The sequence below is a fragment of the Seriola lalandi genome, unplaced genomic scaffold (genome assembly GCF_002814215.2).
Source record: "Seriola lalandi dorsalis isolate HSWRI2012SDOR001 ecotype SW California unplaced genomic scaffold, Sedor1 jcf7180002054412, whole genome shotgun sequence".
Taxonomy (NCBI): domain Eukaryota; kingdom Metazoa; phylum Chordata; class Actinopteri; order Carangiformes; family Carangidae; genus Seriola; species Seriola lalandi.
In genome coordinates this window covers 619,479-642,520 of record NW_019524965.1, presented here as the reverse complement: position 1 = coordinate 642,520, position 23,042 = coordinate 619,479, and the positions used below count along the sequence as shown (strand labels likewise).

Below are 23,042 nucleotides of genomic sequence, written 5' to 3'. Positions count from 1 at the left end.
CCTAAAGTTGTCATACAATACGTGTTTCATATATATCCTGAAGTTGTAAGTCCTTATAGGACCTCATTAATTATGATTTTAAACCATAGGTGACAACATTCTCCAGACTTTTGACGGCATCTGACTTGGAACCACTGGTGCAAATGTTGCATAGTGTGGAGCTTCTCTCACTCCAGCAGTTTGACACAGAGCACTCCTTCCTGAAGAAGATCAGGTTTGTTGATATATTATGGAATCTATCATTTCACACTCAACATTGCAGTTATGGCTCATTAATCTCAAACTTGTTGGTATTCTCAATTAGTAGGAAATACAGTCATGTTTAAAAGAAAAGCATTGAAGCATTATTAGCAGGAATTTGTAACATGTATGATCTTAAGGTATAATGTCTGTCTAAACATTGAATCCCTGTTTTATTATAGGAACTTCCTCACTGCTGAAAATGGAAGCAGTAACACTGGACCCTGCAACAAGATCCTAATCATTCAGTGTGATTTTGATGAAGCCACTCATAGTGCTAATCTCATTGCATCTGCAAAGTAGGTCCAATATTTCTTCTCTGTTGGGTATGCACCAATGTATGGTTTTGCCATATTGAGTTTTGCTGTTCATTAATAGGTATTCATCCATAAATGAAATCAACAAAATAACTCAGGAGAGCATGGGAAGCAAGGTGTTTGTCTACTTCATCACCAGACTACCACGAATGGAAGGAGGGACTTCCTATGTTGGCTTTCATGGCGGTAAGGCTAATAGAACTTGTGATTTTAATCTTTGTAGTTTTTTTATCACATAGTCTGAAGAATAGAGTATAACCTGAGACATTTTGCTATATACAGGACCCTGGAGATCAGTTCACATTGATGACCTCAGGCGGTCAAAAGACATTGTTTCAGACATCAAAGCCTTGCAAAATATGACAATCAGTCAAATGTTTGAAACAAGGATGAGTCAGCCTGAAGGTAAGTTGATGAATTTGAAAAATTGATGAAACCACTACACACAATTTGTTCACATTAAAATAATTTGTAACATTAAATTACACATTCATTTTGCACAGCCATGGAAGTGGATGATATGTACACAGAGATTGAGCAGGAGGGAGCAGAGTTGGAGGAAAACGTGAGTAGATAAATTTTAAACATTTAGTATTGTGGGAACCAAAAAATGTACAACATATTTTTCTCTTAAACTGAAAGTCTACATTTATGACACTAGATATATATGTATCAGTTTTAGAAAGAAGCATGTCCTGCCACATACTGTTTTCTGACAACAATGACACTCTGTTTTATTCTGGGTAACAGTTTGCTCTCCTGATACAGGGCTCGGACAATGTTCTGGACACTACAGCATTGCTGCGGAGCTGTGTGCAGAGTGCGATAGGCATGCTGAGGGACCAGGTGGAAAGTGGCCTCCGCAGTACTCGGAGAGTTCAGATTCTACTGACACTCCTTAGCGACAATGACGAAATAAAAGGTTCTAACAAAAACTTTTTTTCATTATAAAGTTTCAATATTTTTTGTGGCATTTGCATTGATCATCATGTTATCTAACTCTTATCAGGTGAATTTTTGAAAACTGTGAAAAAGCATCTTCACACACTGCTGGCGATTTATGATGGCAACACCTTCTCATCCATCAAAAGCAACTGGGTCATTAAGGAGGCCTCAAACATTGATGCCTTGCAAGAAGGAGGCACCTTCAGGTAAGTGCTTCAGCCATAGAATACAAAATTTCTTTATTGGCCTATCTGGATATATTCTTATGTTGTATGTTGTATGTTTGGACAGTACTGTTGACTTTTTTGGGGTCATGACAGGCACACCTTATGGAAGCGTGTTCAGGCTGTGGTTGTCCCCCTCTTGGCACAACTGGTTTCAGTCGCTGACCGTGACCAAAACTTGGACATCCTGCTAGATGCAGACTGTAGTGAATCTGTTAAGAGGCTGTGGTTAGATATCTTTGGCAATGATAAGCTTCTGGAAATCCCCCACCTAACACTGGACCACAAGTAAGTGGTAGTAGTATTGTACTTTGCATAAAGAATACCAAGCCCTATAACTAATAAAATGTAACATACTGTTGACTTTACATATTTAAAGTTTTTGTTATCTTCTCTTTGCACAGTTCTGAGACAAGAACAATCCTTGTACAGAACTACATTGCCCAAGACAAGAACTTGAGCTGTAGTATGCCCTTCAGTTGGAGGATCAAGGACTACCTGGAGGAACTCTGGGTTCATGCGCTTCAACATGAAGGTAATGGTCTGTTTTGAGGTATTTTCCATAGCTTACATGCTGCTACTGTGATGTTGTTTTTCCTTTTTGCTCTTACATTAAATTCATATATCTGTTAGGCCACACTCAACGAGAGTTTGATGAGTTTTTTTGGAAGACACCACTGGGACGATACATTGAGAAAGCAGAACAAGACATGCAGAGAGAGTTTTTTCACCGCTACCTTCGGGATTTCATATCCATGACAATGAATGTGACTTGTGAAGAAGATCTGCAGGTTGTAATTCTGTAATCCTTGAAGCCCTTACATTTTAAAGCCTGTCTGATGGTGTGTGCATATCCATACTAATGAAAATTATCTGCTTTTCCAGCTCCTGTGTGGTGCGTTGAATTGTTGTGTCAATGAGTTACTATTGCAGTTCATTGACACTGAAACAGTGACATCTCTTGCATGGATCCATGCTGCTTATCATGAGTTTAAAAACCGGCTGCAGAACCTCTCCAGAATGATGTGCATTCAGCCCCAGGTGACCAAGGACCTCTTGAGCAATTCTCATGCCAGAGACGGGGAAGAACTGGTGAGCCTCTTAAGATTATTTTAGTATTTCAAATAGTAGCTTTTTTCCACTTTTTCTTTTTCCAAGGTTTTTGAATTTGGCTTGCATGGTTTTGACTTCAAGATCACATTGTCTTTGGTAATATTTAATTTTATTTATGTTGTCCTTTTAGTGGCCTGTTCTGTTTAGTGATCATGTTCGTCTTGTCTCCAAGGTACTCGATGTGTATGCTGCTTTTGCATGTGTGGAGTACCTGGAGCCTAGAAACCTGGGCACGGATGCCGAAAGACAAGTCTGGCTCAGGCAGGTCAAAAAACTTCAGGTTCCCATTGAGTTGATCTGCTCAGAGGACAGTGTAAGGCGTTATGGAGAGAGGAGCAAGGCGATTGTCTGTAGAGTCCAGTAAGTAAAGCTTTTCCCAGATTTTCCCAATTGTTCTAGTTGTACATGCTGAGACTGAGGTTTTTACATAATCGTTAGATACTTCTAGAAGTATTGACTTGGATGGTTTTTTGTGTTTCTTTGTTCTAAGAGCTGGATGGAATCGGATATTTTCTCTCTCTCTATTTGTGGAGCACATGTTGTTGGGCATCGAGAAGCTGGAGGAGAAGCTGACACCTCTAGTTTTGGAGCATACAAAAGGGCTTTGCCAGGTTGGTCTGGTTTTTACTAATCTGAATTTTCATGAGATGAATTCAGTGAATTGCCATAAAACTGTATCCATCATAAAATGTATTGCCTCTGCTCCCCTTTCAAGATACTGGAAAAAAATTCAGACCTCAAAACCCAGCAGTCGTTTGAGGCAGTTATTGGTTTGCTCAAAACTTGCAAAGATGGAGCTGTTCAGCACATCTTCAGGTAGAAATTCAGCTTTTTATCAGAATCTCTTCTATTGTTCTTTCCTTCCACCCTGGGTCTTCACCTGTTGTTTATTTTCTATTCAGGTTTGGTCAAACACTGTGTCCAGTGTGTATGGGAGACCCCCAAGATCCACTCTGCCTCCCATGTAAACACATCTTCTGTGTGGCCTGTATCAAACAGTGGTTGAACCCTGGGCAGATGTACTGTCCTCTCTGCATGCAGCCAGTTGATGATGACTTCCCCATGCTTCCTTCAAATGACATACGGTTGGTTATTGCATGTGAACCTCACATGCAACACACATGGTTCTTTCCGCACACACAAATAATTTGACATACCATATACAAATATTTGGTATACCGTGTATCATGGTATCAGTTACTTGAGAGGATCCAGGTAACCTCCTGCTGTGTGAATCTGTAATAAATATTCATTGTTTTTTCTTTTGTTTGTTAAGGGGTCTCATCAACCAACATGCTCAATTCAGGAAGCAGTGCAATGCTTTCTTCATCGACCTGGTGTCTACTGTGTGCTTCAAGGACAACTCTCCCCCGTGTCCAGCTGTTATACTTCATTTGCTGTCCTTTCTCATGGTGGAGGCCAACATTGTTCCCATTCTCAGAGGTAGGACAGTCTTCTAACCCTGATCACGTGTATGGACAAAACCGTTTTTTTCTGCTAAAACATATTTTGTCAGGTCTCAATATCCTTTTTTGTTTTTTTTTTTTTTGTTTTTTTTTTGTTTGTTTTTTTTGACAGTTAATCGACAAATTCTGACAAAGGTGCTCTCTCCATTTGATGACTCTGTGGATAAAAATCCAGTGGTTCGGTCAGTGGTGCTCAAACTCCTGCTGAAGTACAGGTGAGGTGTTGCATATTATGTAAATTTTTAAAATTTTTAGCCATGTTTCTCAGTTTTTAATAAATTGCGCTGTCTTTGAAGCTTTGATGAAGTTAAAGGTTACCTGCAGCAGCATCTGACGGCAGTTGAGCAGAGCAACATCTTGGAGAAGACGGACAAAACTGAACTCTACTGCCTGTACATTAACTGCCTGGAGGTACACAGGAATTCAAACTTTACACCTGAATTGCATTATGTTACATTATGATACAGCTTGTTTTCATTGGGTGAATTCACTTTTTACCTTTTCATTCCTAGGATTCCATGTTTGAGAGGTTGCAGTTCAGGTCCACGGCAGATCAGCAGGTGTGTCTGCAAGATGAAAGTGCCTTCCTGACTGACTACCTGCAATCACATGGTCAGTCTGCTGAAACAGCCACTGTAGAGTACCTGCAGCAGGTGGCCAGAGTGCGTATGGACCTGGATATGGCTGCCAGCCTCATTGTGGAAAAACTGAGAGCCAATGGTATGTAACTGGGATGAAACATGGTATTAGTTTTTAATATGTGTCAACACATTTGTAATTTGCTTGTATGTTGAATGTGTCATTATGTATGTATGTATTTCATTTTTCTTTCTTTTTTTAATCTTAAACCAGAGTCCCAGGAGGGTGGTCAAAGTGGAACCACAGCCTTCCTGACCAGTGTGGTGAACCTGTGTAAGCGCAGTGGAAACAACTGGTATCGTGTCTATTTGATCCGAAAGATCTGCAGCCAAGACGGAGTGGACTTTGTCCTGAAACTCCGCAAAGTGGACCAAATGCGCTGGCTCTTCCCTGAAGAAGTTCTGCAAAAGGTTTAGTTATTCACAGAGTGTTTTTCAGTGTTAGTGCCCAAATCAAGGCAAAGCCATTTTCTAAATCTAATGCTAGCTGTAATTAAATAATTTTCATTTCACACAGAGTGAAGAGGCAACCCCAATAGACCAGTATCTTGTGTGTGGGGAAGACTACAAGACTATCAGAAATGCTGTTGCAAAGGGAGTTATGGAAGGCAAAGTGGACGGACTGGACGAGGCTTGTGAGGTAATGTTGTATAACTTTCTCAGTGGCATCTCTCCATCAGATCAGGAATCTGCTTTTGTATGCGTGTTTACATGGGTGTGTTGCTCTTTTGCTTTGTCTTCATAGGGGTGCACATGCTTACCACAGTGGAAAACAGTTTATCTTCTGTTGGCGCTCTACAGAGAAGTCACTACTCTCTACAGAGAAACCAATGCTAGCTTCCATCCTAAACCTGAGGTAGGTCCTTACACTAAGACCCAATGAGCTGCTCTTATATAATCTGTCATGTTTTTTACACCCATTTGTGCTTGTGTGTGCAAATGACCACAAAAAGTGTATATCTTCCTCTAAGCAAACTCTGCATTATAGTGGACCATTTAATGCAAACAAACATAAAATGTGTTATCCTGGGTAAGAAGACCAGCATCAATCAAAGTGCAGTGGGAAATAATATTCAAATTCAACTTTTATTTTCACATGTCCTGAACTTGTATTACCACACGAAATTGTTAATTGAATTTGTCTGCAAGTTACCAATGCCCTTTTCACTGAACAGACTTATACTGACAACCATATTTATCTGTTCATGTCAGTCAGTTACATTTTTATGTATCTTTGTGCCTACAGCAATTGGAAGCCCTGACGACATATATCCAGACCTCCAAATTCCTGGGCAGCCCAGAGGTGAAGCCCTTTGCTATGGCTCTGGTGACCAACCAACTTGGGCTGTTGGCTGCTCGTCCAGGGGCTCCTGGCACCCAGTGTGTGTTAGTGGACTTAACTATTCACCTGGCTGCCGTCTTGCTCTGTGGGAACCAGGGGATCTTAGCTCCCCTCCAACAACTGGCAAAGGCACCTGCCAACATGCAGGTATGTATAATGTAACCTGCTTTCAGTGTTGCCAACTTTTCCTTCTTTGAAGGGAATTGAATGTTTTTGTATGTTGGTACAGGCTGCCTTCTTGCCCACCATGCCAGAGGACATGTTGGCAGTGGCTCGACAAGCTATGGGACAGTTGCAGTGGTACAGTAAGTATTAAAAAAGAATGACACTATTATACTATATGTAATATGAAATATGTCAGATGAAGATGCTATACAGCCATGCCAAACACTTCCATAGTCATTTTTTATTTACTCTTTCCATAGATTGTCCAAATGGTCACCCGTGCACAATTGGAGAGGTATGTTATGTTCAGTCTGAATCATAATAGTATTTGTGAGTCATTCTTTGTAGTATTCTTTTCATATATATAATGGCTTATCTTGCCGGCTGTTTCTTTTTCTTTAGTGTGGCCAGCCCATGCAAATAAGCCGTTGTTTGGACTGTGGTGCTGTGATTGGAGGAAACAACCACAGGGCTGTGCAAGGATTTCAAGTTGCTCAAATGCAGTATGTGGCCATTAAGTTAATTCAGGACGAAAAATGTAATAAAGAAAGCAGTGTGTGTGTCATATTGCGTATTTTATTGTTGTTTGTATTGATCTATGCATCGTCTTCTGACAGGGGTGACCGTACTCAGACAGGACACATCCTCGGTGACCCAGGTCGCAGGGACAATCCAGACATGCTGGACACAAAGAGCATTTCCCCTTGTCCCTTCAACATTGTGCGCATGCTCACTCACATGGCCATGCTGCTCGGTGCCTGCAACAACCCACAGGTAGCTTGGACAAAATAATGAGTACAGTTTTAATGGAGATCATTTCCCCTTGTAATATCTTCTTGGGTGTTTGAAGGTGCACTTGTATGAGACATTAAAAAACAAACAAACAAATGCTTAATTGTGTGTTCTCAATAAAAACCCCATCACTTTAGTGATGCTGCACTGTTGATGTCTTGCTGTTGGTAATAAAGGGGGAAGTCTGGTCAGTAACCCATCAATGTTTTTGCTTTTCTAGCCTATCTCTGCCATCATCAAGCCTCCAGTCCCTGACCCAGTAGCATTTCTACTTGCTCACCTGCAAAAGGACATGGAACATCTTATCAGATCTCTGGGGAAGGGGACAGATGACACGGTCAGCGCCGTTCACCTGCTCATCAGCAGCCTCCTGAAACCTCAACAGCAACAAAAATGTAAGGACCAGCTTACAACAAACCTAAACTACTATAAAACTAACCAAGACATAATGGTACCTAATATAAAGTTATCTGAATCAGAATAGAGTGTATCTATCCTAATTAGTTGCTTCCCTTCTTTGCTGTGTATTTTATATGTTCTGTTCACTGCAGCCTTCAGGACAGTGACATAAGAGATGAAAAGAAAATGTCTGCCCTCTAGTGGTCAGAAATTGTATTGTGTTATTTTGCAATTTATGTGTAATAGGAAAAGTGATTGGGTTATGTGTAGTCATTAATATCAACAAATGGAGGATTTCTAGATCAGGATTGTCCTTTCCAATGTTAAACCTGGCTTGACCAAGTGGATATGATAATGTAAATACACTGGTAACATACAATGATAAGACAAATGTCAAACAGTTACTTGATTTACTGTATTACCTTCCACTGTTACACTCAGCTGGTCTCCCTTTTCAGGGCCTGTTCCTTATGACAATCAGCTCTCCACCAAAGAGACTAGAAATGGATGGGAGATGGAAGTGAGCAATGTCATCATCGTACCTCAGTTGAAGGTAAAATCGTTTTTGCCATGTATTTGTTCCAAAACGGAACAAATAAAGCACAGACTCAGCAAACAATTCTTCCTGTTTATAAGAGATCTGCATATAACATGTTGCTTTCTTCTGTCACCTTTTCCTCCACAGCACTTGGATAGGCAGCTGAAGGAAGTGAACACATTCATCCGGGCTGACTCTCGCATCTCTGCCAATCCAATCATGAGGCTCATGTTTGGCGATCCTTGTCTCTTCTTGGCCTCACTTCCCAAAAATTCTCCAATCCATTGTTCTGCCGTGTGGAGCTGCAGGGAGAAAGTTTCTATGCTGACACTCACTCATATCGTTGAGCAGAATGATGGCAAAGACACCCTGCCTGTACTCTGGAGATTTCTGCACAGGGTAAGAAAACGATGACCAAACATACAAGTCCACTTTTAAAATTTTTGAGATGTTATAGGCATATCATGTCCCATCTGAGTGCCTCGTGTTTCTTCCTTTAGATGGCTACTTTTAGTCTTTAGTGCCTGTATGCATTTTAACTGCAGGCTCAAAAATGTCACAGTGTTGCAACATATATACAATATGTCCTGAAAAAAAGGAGACATACTTTTTAATATTCTGCCTTAAAGTTGTTATGCTTGATCTACCCGTGCTTTAGTAAAAGGTTAGTGTTAAAATTTAATTCTAAAAGAAGTTGTTTGTTTTTTTAGGAAGCAGAGGTCCGACTGGTGAAACACCTTCCTGACATCCTCACACTCCAGAGGGACCTGGTCAAGAAGTTTCAAAACATCACTGAGCTGACTTATAGCACCATGGCCGAATTCCTCGACAATCAGAAAGCAGGTAATGAAACTAACTGTCTGCACCAGTGGTTCTCAGCTTTTTCAAATGTATGACTCACTTACACAAGAGATGCACAGTTCCATGCACCTCCTAATTGTCTCTTTCTCGGAAATGTCATAGTAAAATAGCTGGCAACATACACTTTAAAGACCTGCCTGCCAAGAAGTGAGTTGTTTTAACCTGGAAGGAGACAATGATTGAGTAGTCTTAAAAGAGCAATCTCTTCCACACGTGTGAGCCACTCATGCGAACAACTGTATTTTAATGTTACGATCAGTCGATCCAGTGTGATGCAAGTCTTGTCTGTAGTTGACGTGTGCACATTCTGAAGGAAATTTACTGATTCTTCATGTGTGCAGAGTCACTGAAGGCCTGGTATGAGAAATACATCAAAATCTTCCTGACAACCTGGAATCAGCTCAGAGTGTCTTTGGCAACCAACGGTAAATACAATCACTAACACTACATACAACACAGTCTGTTATTCTAACACTGGCCCACCCGACTTACTGTAACTTTGAATCAAATGTTGTTGTTCAGGTGAGATTAAGATCCCAGCTGACTTCTGCCAGGAGGACCTGGACCTCAACAGTGACTTCAAGGTGCTGTTGCCACGGCGACAAGGCCCCGGCCTGTGCTCCACAGCGCTTGTCAGCTACCTCATTTCCCTGCACAATGACCTGGTCTACTGTGTGGATAAACACACTGGAGAGGAGACCAGGTGGGGGCGCTCATGCCACATTTTTCTCACTTGCACATGTTTGGCTGTAACAATACAGTCTGTGAACTTCTTTCCCAAATGCAAATTGCTTTAACTGAGGAATTGCTGAAATGATAGAAAGATAACTTTTTAATTCCATAGCCAGAAAGGGGTTTAAAGAGAAAAAAAGTCTCTTGGTTGACTGGTCTGTTTATCCCTCCCCCAGCTACAAAGTGAGCCCTGCAGATTTGACTGACCTGCATGTGATTCGGTATGAGCTGGAGAGGGACCTGATGCCACTGGTTCTCTCCAACACTCAGTACAGCATCGAGAGAGGCCAGGAGACGCTTCATGAGTACGACTTGCCCAAAATCCAGCAGCAGATTGTTTCCCGTTTCCTGCAGGGCAAACCTCTCATCACTCTCAATGTGAGCAAATGAAAAGCAGAAGTTAAGTAAGGTAGCTTTGTCCAAAAAACAGGGCAAAATTGTTAAGACACTATTTTCCTCATGTCTCTGTCCTTTCTTTTACCTCAGGGCATTCCAACACTAGTGAACAGACATGACCGCAACTATGATATTATCCTAAAGGATGTCAAAGCGAAAGTAAAGCAAGTAAGTTGTGCTGTACAGTAGGCAGCCCACTGGTCATTTATCACATAACAAACATGTTGCAGTAGATATCCCTGCATGAGTGTCTACAACCTGTGTCTGTGTACCAATAGGAGCCTCTGCAGACTCTCACCCTGTTTGCCGTGGCTGGCGAGCTGCACTCCTACAGTGAGGTGTGTGAGGCATTGTCCACACTGGAAGTGGCCCTTGGTTTCCTTGCAATGACTGGGGGAGAACCTCACATGCAGCTGTCCTGCTACCTGGAGGAGGTTCTGCGGATGGGAAACCAGATGGCTCCGCATATCCTCAAGGTCAGCCAGGTTTATTTATCCTGTTGTTCGTTCACTCACTTCCACAGACTAACCGGTCCGGACAGTTTTGTTATTTTCTTATACAAACAATTTTGTTATCTTACTTTAGTGCTACCGTAATATAATTTTACTCCCTGAATATTGGTTTTCAATGAATGGGAATGAATGAATTCTTTTTTTATGCACTAAGTTGAAGATAAAAGTTTGTTTTGCCTACAGGCCCTGAGCATGTGTTGTCTGAAGCATTGTGTGGCGCTGTGGCAGCTGCTGGCCTCACTCAAATCAGAAAATATGCTGTTACGGCTCAAGAGGGTAAAGCATCACACACAACTACCAATATATAGCTATAGATGTGGAAATGGTATTACTGTTATTTATAGTAGCGATGGTAGAAATTATTAAATTTTGCCATTGTAGATGACTTAATGAAGTTTTATGTATAAGTGTGTAGATGTGTACTGCATTTAATTATTTATTTTTTGGCCCATCCCATGCATTTCCTTTGTTGTTCAGGATCCATTTGTGGGAGTCTCAGAGAAGTACAAACAGGCTCTGGGTGAGGATGAGCACAGGCTCTTGACAGGCTTCTTCTCTAAGAGCAGCGCTGACACTTTCCTGTTGGAGATGCACGAGTTCCTGGTGCTGGTCCTTAAAAACCCTAATGCACCTGATACCTACAGGCCTGACTGGGGGTAAAACAAAATGCTATTTATTCATTTATTTGCCATTCACTAACCCTTGCGCACGTCTGTGAAGTATTCAATATGGGATAAAATCTGAAGTTATTCTCAGATCTGAAAATATGATATAAAGAGAGGAAAAGAAAAGGTTGTTTTTTTTTTCCTAATCAGGCTAGACACTTTTAAAATGAAAGGTGTAACAAAATACTTTTGTGCAAAATAAAGTTTTGGATGGTAGAACTCACTCCAGACATTTTCATCCAGACACGTTCCAGACACGTTTTTGCTCTAAGCAAAAACAAAGTGGATGTTTTTCCATTCCCACTTTAAGCCACGTTGGAAGGATTTAGCATGTTGCACACAAGCAAAACTGAAGTTAAGTTTGGTCAGTGTTGGCTCTGTTGTTAAGGGAGTTAGTTGGTTGTTTAAACAAAGCCACAGGCAAAAGGTTATTTAGTACATTTTATACTTGTATTAGGCGTGGGAACAAAGAAAATGTCGAAGTAAATGATGTGATATTATATAACATGGCCATTAACTCAGCATTTTCTGTTCATATTTATTCAAATTTACCTCTATCGAATCATATAGTCGAAGTACTAGGTATTTTATCAACATATTTTTAAATTTATGTCTGTAAAATTTAAAAGGAAGTAGAATTTAAAAATTGAGACTGTAATATGTATGCTCAGGTGTGTTTGTGTGTGTAGGTATCATGATTTGCATTATCACTGACTTAAAGTGCATGGTTTGTCTCTTAAAGCTTGAAAGACACATTGCTGTCATACATGGAGCGCAAAGACCTGGACATTCCCCCTGATGTGGAGGAGCTCTTCCCAGATGAGATCTGCCTGTCCCATTATGTGGAAGCCTGGAAGTTCATTGTCAACTTCAAGCAGGAGCGCAGTCAGAGGCAGTGAGGATGAGATGAAAGGGTTGTTTTTTTGTTTTTTTTTTTGCCTTGTTTATTTGATATCATTCAATCTCTCAGATGAAGTTTACAATCATGAAAAACAGAAAGCATTGAAGTGTTAAGAAAGTGTGATATATTATGTGTTCTTGACTCACATTTTGCAGAGAGGTGCCTTTTTAAGAGCACTAATATTAGGCTTCATGGTGCCACAGGATATGTGTGTAGTTCACATTTACAGCTCACCTGTATGAAGATGTGAACTTTTTGTTTATTTTTTATAGATTTTTTTTCAGATTATCTTTGTCCTGTATGATTTTCTATTGTTGATGTTTCTAAGCATCAAGATCAGTGATTCTGTACAGTGGAAGTCTTTCTGTTTGCACTTTACATATTTGTAATGTGAATTTGTCTGTCCTGAAGAGGCAGAAAAAAAATCAGAATTCTACTCAGGTACAAAATGTGGAATAACTTACTTAAATCACTTAATCTTTTCACATTGCTTAATGTAACTGTTTTTGTTCATTTCCATCTGTTTTTTGTATCATTGTTTATTTGTGTCATATGTGAATGTTGCACTCGCTTCTCTGCCACTATTTAGATTTACTGGCTTAAAAGACTATAAAAAGTTTTCTTTTTTTTTTTAAATTTCTTTTACATTCCAGTTTTATTTTTGTTGTTTTCTCATTCAATTTTCTTTACTCAATAATCAGCATATTCACAGAAGGCTTGGTAATAGATATCTCTTTTAATAAAGTGTTCCTGTCAATTTTGTGCGCTTGTTTGTGTTATTAAATAAATATTCATGTCCTTTCTGGCTAACCATTGTATAATACCACTTTAATTTGTTTAATTATTTGTCAATACGATATGACAGTGTGGGTATATTTAGCTGTGTCGTAAGTGTTCCCAGCTGCTATTGTAGACAAACTGGAATATTTTTTACTCAACCATAAATTGGATTCTGTCTGACTCTTGTCATTATTTTTTCTCAGCAGGAGTTTGGCAACAGATGATTAAATGTAGCTGTAATGCACTCAGATTTACCCTTACTGAGGCATGCACAGGTTCAATTGGGTTTTTTGTCATTTTTATGTCCTGTGTGCCATTGGCTTAAAGGGCATGACTCAAATTCCAAACTAGCAAACCTCCCCAGATTTCACATCATTGACATTTAAAAAACACAACAGCACTGTATCTCTACAGAAATGTCCAGTGATGTCTGAATAACTCAGTTCATTTTTCTTTAGTTCATTGGAACTTAAAAAATGTATTTGCTCCGTTTTATTTGGTACCTTCTTATGATTCCTCTCATGTGCCTACAGTTGTAAAGAGTGTGTTATTCAGTAGTTTCTCAACAGCATTACTACTGTAGGTCACAAGTAAATTGCTCCATATTTACACATTATATCACTGCCAAAAGCCTACAGAGGCTGTACATGATGGAGTGCTCAGGAAATGGCTGTCTGCCTAAGGTTACGTGACTTTCTGACCCTCTGCTGGTGGGAGCTCAATGTGTTTCAGATCAGGCTGATGGAAATGATAAGGACAAGACAGCCTCAAGACCGCCGCTGGACGGCTCCTTAATTCAATTTCCTCTATACCAAAGCAGTGTTTAGCATAACAATGACAAATGGAAGCATGCGCCTGTGAAAGTAAACCATGCCAGCGACCACCCCCTGGGAGTCTGCAGTCAGTATAAATGATATCCATAAGAGTAGTAATAGACTGTTTCCCTCAAACCCCGTAAAAATTTTACTTCATCTCAGTGGCATGATGATGCATTTTGTTATCATCATCATCATCATTAAGCTATGAATGTCCCCAGCAGCTCCTGACTGAATAGATAGTGCCCTAGTTATAGTCATGTATTTCATTTCAAGATGAAAACCGAAGCTGTCTGTGATCAAATTCCACCAGGCAAAGGTGATGCTAATGCTGTGTCCTCGCTGCTCATTAGCAAACCCAAATGTGGAAGTGCTATACATGGGGTTGATAAACACACACACACACACACACACACACACACACACTAATGGGTCATGAGGCGTGATTTGCGCAACTCGGTCCTGTGGAACAAGCCTCACTGAGCAAGTTCAATCACTTTCACTTCCACTTCTGTAGGCTTCAAAGCCACCATGCCAATGGGACAAAGGGAAGGACACAAAGAGGCCAAATTCTTTTCCCCACTCACAGTTTGTTTGTTTTTTGTCTTTGTCTCTTTATGAGGGAGAATTAGGGGCAAAATTACTGTGCATCATGGCTCACACTTAATGATATTCATGGGTGATGGACATTCACAAGCATGAGGGTATTATGATTAACAAGGCTGGATACTGATGTACAGAAGTGACCTCTTTTGGTTTGGCTACAGTATGTTGGAGGATTTCACTGTCATGTCTGTGTCTTTTCACAACTTTCAGTGTTACAGTGTTTCAGTGTAATAACATAGACGTATGCACCAAACCATCTAAGAAGAATTAATTTGTTGGGCAGTTACAGATTGTGCTATGTGCCCTCCTCCTTATAATCAGGACGTCAGTAAGAGTTTTCCATTTTTTGAAAACTGAAAAAATTGTTAAATTAGACTTATTCCAAACCTGTTCTAAAGTCTGTATGTGAAATCTGTTTTTTGTTTTAAACCATATTAAAAACAAAATCAACTTCCTTGGTGGCCTGATGGTTGAAGACATGCTTGATTTTAATGTGGCCAGCAAAACGTGTAATCCCACACTCCTGGTCCATGTGTTTCCTGTTGTTCTCTCCTCTTCTGTGAACTGTTAAGGATAGGTAAATAATAATATCACAAAACAACATGTATAAATCCAGAAATATCGAATCTAGGTCAGCAATCTGAAACAGTTCTCTCCCCTTTATATTTTTCTTGAGCTGTTTATGTGTTTACCAATGGTGTAGCTTTGGTCTCAACATCTGTAGGGACGCAACAACCCCACCACACCTCTAAAACAAAGAGATTGGCTTTCTAATGGTGTCAGTCGTTAACGGTTTATTAACATATGAGATCTGAATTTACAGTCAAGAATGCCCATACACAAATGTAATATATGTACATGTGTTGAATCTCCATATATAAAATATATGTACATATGAAGTAAAATCATATAGGTTTTATAATTATAGACTATATATCTAAAGAAATACATATGAAACCTGTTAGAAATTGAAACAATAACATATATTGTCAAGCTAATAGAAACATGTACTTTAGTATGTCTGTTTATATTATAGACATATGTTACATAAATATATATCTATCCCCAAGGCCTGTCAGTATATGTTCATGTTATGGATGTAAATATAAAAGATAGATATGTATGTTTAAAATTAATAAAAAATTAGACAAACATATAGAATTTTAATAAGCATGTTAATTTAATAAAGTTGCAAAAAAAGTCATAGTGTGGTAAGGAATAAAAGTCATTATATTGTAAAGCATTAAAAACATCATGTAAATGTCAAATTATAGTAGGTCATAAAAAAGACAGTATAGTAAGGCATAAAAACGTCATACTATAATGAGTCATAAAAATGTCATAGTATACTAAGGCATAAAAAACGTCATGAAAGCATCATAGCATAGTAAGGCATAAAAAATGTCTTAAAAATGTCAAAATAGTGTGAAGCATAAAAACATCATAGTATTGTAACATGTAAAAAAATGTCATAGTATATTAAGGGATTGAAAAGTCATAGTATTTAGTAAGGCATAAAAAATGTAATGAAAATGTAATACTATAGTAAGGCATAAAAAACGTCATAAAAAAGGTCATAGCATAGTAAAAAAAAAACAGGCAAAAAAACGTCATGGTTTAAAGAGCATAAAAACATCATAGAATAGTGATGTATAAAAATGTCATAATATAGTAAGATATAAGAAACGTTTAATAGTATAGCATTATAGTATGATAAGGCATAAAAAAACGTCATAAAAATGTCACAGTGTTGTAAGGTATAAAAAAAATCACAAAAATGTCATATCATAGCAAGGCATAAAAAATGTCATAAAAATGTCATACAATAGTAAGGCATAAAAAACTTCATAATATAGTAAGGCAAAAAAACGCAATAAAAACATCATGGTATAGTTAGGCATAAAAATCATCTTAAAAACATCACAGTATGTATAGTAGGGCATCTAAAACATTACAAAAACGTCATATTAGAGCAAGGCATAAAAATGTCATAGTATAGTAAGGCATAAGAAAAGTCATAGTATAGTAAGGCATTAAAAACATCACAAAAATGTCATATTATAGCAACACATAAAAAATGTCATAAAAATGTCATAGTCTGGGTAATGAATAAAAAAAAACGTCATACAATAGTAAGGCATAAAAAACGTCATAATATAGTAAGGCAAAAAAACACAATAAAAACGTCAGACTATAGTAATAGTATGTCATAGTATTCCAAGGTATAAAATAATCACTTAGAATTGACATATATCATAACGTGCATGTCTTTGGACTGGTCCAACCACAGACCTTCTCATTATTAGGCAAGACTTCTAACCACTGCTCCACCATGCTGTTTCATCAATGAAGGATAGGATAATACGGGATTAAAAAGATCAAAGCACTGTACAGCATACGGAAGTCAAAAACGTCAGAAAAACGTCACATTGTAACAGTCTTAAAAACATCACAGTATATACAGTAAGCATTAAAAACATCACAAAAAAATATTATAGCAAGGCATAAAAAATGTCATAAAAATGTCATAGTATTGTAAGGCATTAAAAACATCACAAAAACATTATATTATAACAAGGCATAAAATATGTCATAAAAATGTCATATTATAGTGAGGCATAAAAAAACATCATATAAATGTCATAGTATAGTAAGGCTTTAAAAACATCACAACAACGTTATATTTATAGCAAGGCAAAAAATATGTAATAAAAATGTCATAGTATAGTAAAGCATTAAAAACATCACAAAAACGTCATATTATAGCAGGGCATAAAAAATTTCATAAAAATGTCATGGTATAGTAAGGCATTAAAAACATCACAAAAACATCACATTGTAGCAAGGCATAAAAAATGTCATGAAAATGTCATAGTATAGTAAGGCATAAAAAAGAGTCATGAAAAATATCACAAAATAGTAAGGCATAAAAACATCACAAAAACATCATATTATAGCAAGGCACAAAAAATGTCATAAAAATGTCATACCATAGTTAGGCATAAAAAAATCACAAAAACGTCATATTATAGCAAGGCATAAAAAATGTCATGAAAATGTCATAGTATAGTTAGGCATAAAAAATGTCATGAAAATGTCATAGTATAGTAAGGCCTTAAAAAAAAGTCATGAAAACATCATACAATAGTAAGGCATAAAAAACGTCATTGTATAGTAATGCAAAAAAAAAAAAAAAACGCAATAAAAACATCATAGTATAGTAAAGCATAAAAAAATGTCATAAAAATGTCATAGTATTGTAAGATATAAAAAAAATCACAAAAACGTCATATTATAGCAAGGCATAAAAAATGTCATGAAAATGTTATAGTATAGTAAGGCATAAAAAAAAGTCATAAAAAATATCACAAAATAGTAAGGCATAAAAACATCACAAAAACATCATATTATAGCAAGGCATAAAAAATGTCATAAAAATGTCATATTATAGCATGGCGTAAAAAATGTCAGAAAAATGTCATAGTATAGTAAGGCATAAAAACTGTCACAAAAACATATTATAGCAAGGCATAAACAATTTCATAAAAATGTCATAGTATGGGGCGTCGTGTAGTGTAGTGGTCTAAGCAGGCGCCCCATGTGTAGAGGCTACAGTCCTCGCTGCAGTCGGCCCCGGGTCGAGTCCCGCATCGGACGGCCTTTACTGCATGTCATTCCCCCTCTCTGCCTCCCCGTTTCCTGTCTCTCTACTGTCCTGTCAAAAAAAGGCATAAAAAGCCCAAAAAAATAAAAAAATAAAATAAAAATCATAAAAACGTCATACAATAACAAAAAAATGTCATAAAAATGTCATAATATTGTGAGGTATAAAAAAATCACAAAAATGTCATATCATAGCAAAGCATAAAAAATGTCATGAAAATGTCATAGTATAGTAAGGCATCAAAAAAATGTCGTGAAAATGTCATAGTATAGTAAGGGAAAAAAACACAATAAAAACATCATAGTATATAGTAAGGCTTAAAAACATCACAGTATATATAGTAAAGCATTAAAAACATCACAAAAACATCATATTATAGCAAGGCATAAAAAATTTCATAAAAATGTCATAGTTTAGTAAGGCATTAAAAAATCACAAAAACGTCATATTATAGCAAGGCATAAAAAATGTCATGAAAATGTCATAGTATAGTTAGGCATAAAAAATGTCATGAAAATGTCATAGTATAGTAAGGCCTTAAAAAAAAGTCATGAAAACATCATACAATAGTAAGGCATAAAAAACGTCATTGTATAGTAATGCAAAAAAAAAAAAAAAAACGCAATAAAAACATCATAGTATAGTAAAGCATAAAAAAATGTCATAAAAATGTCATAGTATTGTAAGATATAAAAAAAATCACAAAAACGTCATATTATAGCAAGGCATAAAAAATGTCATGAAAATGTTATAGTATAGTAAGGCATAAAAAAAAGTCATAAAAAATATCACAAAATAGTAAGGCATAAAAACATCACAAAAACATCATATTATAGCAAGGCATAAAAATGTTATAGTATAGTGAGGCATAAAAAAACATCATAAAAACGTCATACAATAGTAAGGCATAAAAAACTTCATAGTATAGTAAGGCAAAAAAACACAATGAAAACATCAAAGCATAGCAAGGCATAAAAAATGTCATGAAAATGCCATAGTATAATATGGCATAAAAAAAACGTCATAAAAATGTCATAGTATAGTAAGGCATCAAAAAAACGTTGTAAAAACAACATAGTATAGTAAGGCATAAAAACTGTCTTAAAAACATCACAGTATATATAGTAAAGCATTAAAAAAACATTACAAAAACGTCATATTATAGCATGGCATAAAAAATGTCATAAAAATGTCATAGTATAGTAAGGCATCAAAAAACGTCACACTATAGTAAGGCATAAAAACATCATAGTATAGCTATGCATAAAAAGGTCATAGGAGATTAAGGTATTAAAAACCCAATATAAACTTTATAGTATAGTAAGGCAAAAATATCATAAAAATGTCATAGTATAGTAAGGCATTAAAAACATCACAAAAACGTCATATTATAGCAAGGCATAAAAAATGTCATAAGGGGCGTCGTGTGGTGTAGTGGTCTAAGCAGGTGCCCCATGTGTAGAGGCTACAGTCCTCGCTGCAGTTGACCCCGGTTTGAGTCCCGCAGCGGTTGGCCTTTGCTGCATGTCATTCCCCCTCTCTCTGCCTCCCCATTTACTGTCTCTCTACTGTACTATCGAATAAAGGCATAAAAAAGCCCAAAAATATATAAAAAAAAAAAAAATAGTATATAGAATAAAAAAAGTCATAGTATAGCAAGGCAAAAAAACGCAATAAAAATGTCATACTAAAGTAAGGCATAACAAACCTTATAAAAGTGTCATACTAAAGTAAGGCATAACAAACCTGATAAAAGTGTCATAGTATTGTAAGGTATAAACAATGACTTAGAAATGTCATATATGATAAATGCATTGTTTTGACTGTGCAGGGTTCGAACCATCGACCTTTTCATTATAAGGCAAGCTTTCTAACCGCTTTTCCACCATGCCGTTTCATTGGTGTGTCATAGGATGATATGGGATCAAAAAGATCAAAGTATTGTACTGCATACAGATGTCAATAAGGTCAGATCAATGTCACATTTTAATAAGGCATAAAAAAGCGTCTTAAAACAACACAGTATATATGGTAAGGCATTGAAAACATCACAAAAACCTCATACTATGGAAAGGCATAACAAACGTGATAAAAATGTCATAGTATTGTAAGGTATAAAAGAAACCACTGAGAATTGACATATATCATAACATACATGTTTTTGGACTTTCCAGGATTCAAACCACCGCCCTTCTCATTATTAGGCAATACTTCTAACCACTGCACCACCATAGTAAGGTGTCAAAATCACAAAAAAATATTATAGCAAGGCATAAACAATGTCAGAAAAATATCATAGTATAGTAAGGCATGAAAAAAAACGTCATAAAAATGTCATAATATAGTAAGGCATTAAAAACATCACAAAAACGGCATGTTATAACAAGGCATAAAAACATCATAGTATAGCGATGCATAAAAAAGTCATAGGATAGTAAGGCATAAAAAACCCAATATAAAATTCATAGTATAGTGAGGCAAAAATGTCATAAAAATATCATCATATAGTAAGGCATCAAAAAAAAACGTCATAAAAATGTCATAGTATAGTAAGGCATAAAAAACCTCATATGAACTTCATAGGCAAAAACGTCATGAAAGCATCATCATATAGTAAGGCATAAAAAATGTCATAGTATAACAAGGCATAAAAGTATCATAGTATAGTAACGCTTAAAAAAATCACAAAAACATCATATTATAGCAAGGCATAAAAAATGTCATAAAAATGTCATAGTATAGTAAGGCATAAAATAAACATCATAAAAACGTCATACAATAGTAAGGCATAAAAAACTTCATAGTATAGTAAGGAAAAAAACCCAATAAAAACATCATAGTATAGTAAGGCATAAAAACATCACAAAAACGTCATATTATAGCAAGGTATAAAAAATGTCATAAAAATGTAATAATATTGTATGGTATAAAAAAAAATCACAAAAACGTCATATCATAGCAAGGCATAAAAAATGTCATGAAAATGTCATAGTATAATAAGGCATAAAAAAAATCATAAAAATGTCATAGTATAGTAAGGCATCAAAAAAACATTGTAAAAACAACATATTATAATAAGGCATAAAAACTGTCTTAAAAACATCACAGTATATATAGTAAAGCATTAAAAACATCACAAAAACATCATATTATAGCAAGGCATAAAAAATGTCATAAAAATGTCACAGTATAGTAAGGCATTAAAAACCTCACAAAAATGTCACACTATAGTAAGGCATAAAACATCATAGTATAGCGATGCATAAAAAGGTCATAGGAGAGTAAGGCATAAAAAACCCAATATAAACTTTATAGTATAGTAAGGCAAAAATGTCATAAAAATGTCATAGTATAATAAGGCATAAAAAACATCATAGTATAGTAAGGCAAAAAAAACGCAATAGAAACATCATAGTATAATAGGCATAACAAATGTCGTAATATAGTAATGCATCAAAAAAAGTCATTAAAACGTCATACAATAGTAAGGTATAAAAAACATCATAGTATAGTAAGGCAAAAAAAACGCAATAGAAACATCATAGTATTGTAAGGCATTAAAAACATCAAAAAAACGTCATGTTATAGCAAGGCATAAAAAATGTCATGAAAATGTCATATTATAGCATGGCATAAAAAATTTCATAAAAATGTCATAGTATAGTAAAGCATAAAAAACCCAATATAAACTTTATAGTATAGTAAGGCATAAATGTCATAAAAATGTCATAGTATAGTAAGGCATCAAAAAAACGTCATAAAAACATCATAGTATAGTAAGGTAAAAAAAAAAACGCAATACAAACATCATAGTATAGTAAGGCATAATAAAAACGTCATAAAAATGTCATAGTATAGTAAGGCATAAAAAAACGTCATAAAAATGTCATAATATAGTAAGGCATCAAAAAAAAGTCATAAATATGTCATACAATAGTAAGGCATAAAAAACATCAAAGTATAGTAAGTCAAAAAAAACGCAGTATAAAATAACATAGTATAGTAAGGCATAAAAAATCGTCATAAAAGTGTCATAATATAGTAAGGCATCAACAAAACGTCATAAAAACAGCATAGTATAGTAAGGCATTAAAAACATCACAAAAATGTCATGTTATAGCAAGGCATAAAAAATGTCCTGAAAATGTCATAGTATGGTAAGGCATTAAAAAAAACATTATAAAAATGTCATACAATAGTAAGGCATAAAAAACTTCATAGAATATTAAGGCATTAAAAACATCACAAAAACATAATATTATAGCAAGGCATAAAAAATCGTCATAAAAATGTCATAGCATAGTAAAGCATAAAAAAATATCATAAAACGTCATAGTATAGAAAGGCTTAAAAAACGTCATAAAAATGTCATAATATTGTAAGGTATAAAAAAATCACAGAAATGTCATATCATAGCAAGGCATAAAAAATGTCATACAAATGTCATAGTATAGTAAGGCATTAAAAACATCACAAAAACATCATATTATAGCAAGGCATAAAAAATGTCATAGTATAGTAAGGCATAAAAAATATCACAAAAACATATTATAGCAAGGCATAAAAAATGTCATATCATAGTAAGGCATAAAACAAACATCATAAAAACGTCACACAATAGTAAGGCATAAAAAACTTCATAGCATAGTAAGGCAAAAAACCCCAATAAAAACATCATAGTATAGTAAGGCATAAAAACTTCACAAAAACGTTATATTATAGCAAGGCATAGAAAATGTCATTAAAACATCATAGTATAGAAAGGCATTAAAAACATCACAAAAATGTCATGTTATAGCAAGGCATAAAAAATGTCCTGAAAATGTCATAGTATGGTAAGGCATTAAAAAAAACATCATAAAAATGTCATACAATAGTAAGGCATAAAAAACTTCATAGAATATTAAGGCATTAAAAACATCACAAAAACA

General features: G+C 36.0%; 1 protein-coding gene across 2 annotated transcripts in view; it reads left to right on the top strand.

Moving 5' to 3' along the window:
* The window catches only part of rnf213a (ring finger protein 213a), a 30,685-nt gene extending 17,479 nt beyond the window's left edge, over positions 1 to 13,206 (top strand). The window contains exons 29-67 of one of the 2 annotated variants that reach the window (XM_023410041.2): positions 90 to 214; positions 423 to 539; positions 619 to 743; positions 840 to 962; positions 1,061 to 1,122; positions 1,326 to 1,479; positions 1,567 to 1,708; positions 1,823 to 2,014; positions 2,131 to 2,261; positions 2,360 to 2,517; positions 2,612 to 2,818; positions 3,012 to 3,199; positions 3,330 to 3,450; positions 3,555 to 3,655; positions 3,742 to 3,924; positions 4,116 to 4,282; positions 4,418 to 4,520; positions 4,602 to 4,716; positions 4,818 to 5,025; positions 5,158 to 5,354; positions 5,461 to 5,583; positions 5,689 to 5,799; positions 6,190 to 6,432; positions 6,515 to 6,590; positions 6,711 to 6,745; positions 6,853 to 6,953; positions 7,068 to 7,224; positions 7,463 to 7,637; positions 8,100 to 8,194; positions 8,327 to 8,578; positions 8,890 to 9,022; positions 9,382 to 9,465; positions 9,563 to 9,743; positions 9,949 to 10,150; positions 10,259 to 10,336; positions 10,447 to 10,644; positions 10,864 to 10,956; positions 11,158 to 11,336; positions 12,088 to 13,206. In XM_023410041.2, coding sequence (XP_023265809.1) covers positions 90 to 214; positions 423 to 539; positions 619 to 743; positions 840 to 962; positions 1,061 to 1,122; positions 1,326 to 1,479; positions 1,567 to 1,708; positions 1,823 to 2,014; positions 2,131 to 2,261; positions 2,360 to 2,517; positions 2,612 to 2,818; positions 3,012 to 3,199; positions 3,330 to 3,450; positions 3,555 to 3,655; positions 3,742 to 3,924; positions 4,116 to 4,282; positions 4,418 to 4,520; positions 4,602 to 4,716; positions 4,818 to 5,025; positions 5,158 to 5,354; positions 5,461 to 5,583; positions 5,689 to 5,799; positions 6,190 to 6,432; positions 6,515 to 6,590; positions 6,711 to 6,745; positions 6,853 to 6,953; positions 7,068 to 7,224; positions 7,463 to 7,637; positions 8,100 to 8,194; positions 8,327 to 8,578; positions 8,890 to 9,022; positions 9,382 to 9,465; positions 9,563 to 9,743; positions 9,949 to 10,150; positions 10,259 to 10,336; positions 10,447 to 10,644; positions 10,864 to 10,956; positions 11,158 to 11,336; positions 12,088 to 12,244 — 5,592 coding nt within the window. In that variant the 3' untranslated portion in view covers positions 12,245 to 13,206. Of the gene's footprint in view, positions 1 to 89; positions 215 to 422; positions 540 to 618; positions 744 to 839; positions 963 to 1,060; positions 1,123 to 1,307; positions 1,480 to 1,566; positions 1,709 to 1,822; positions 2,015 to 2,130; positions 2,262 to 2,359; positions 2,518 to 2,611; positions 2,819 to 3,011; positions 3,200 to 3,329; positions 3,451 to 3,554; positions 3,656 to 3,741; positions 3,925 to 4,115; positions 4,283 to 4,417; positions 4,521 to 4,601; positions 4,717 to 4,817; positions 5,026 to 5,157; positions 5,355 to 5,460; positions 5,584 to 5,688; positions 5,800 to 6,189; positions 6,433 to 6,514; positions 6,591 to 6,710; positions 6,746 to 6,852; positions 6,954 to 7,067; positions 7,225 to 7,462; positions 7,638 to 8,099; positions 8,195 to 8,326; positions 8,579 to 8,889; positions 9,023 to 9,381; positions 9,466 to 9,562; positions 9,744 to 9,948; positions 10,151 to 10,258; positions 10,337 to 10,446; positions 10,645 to 10,863; positions 10,957 to 11,157; positions 11,337 to 12,087 lie in introns of both variants that reach the window. The other variant, XM_087175060.1, reaches the window with a different exon arrangement.
* Positions 13,207 to 23,042: the final 9,836 nt, after the last annotated feature.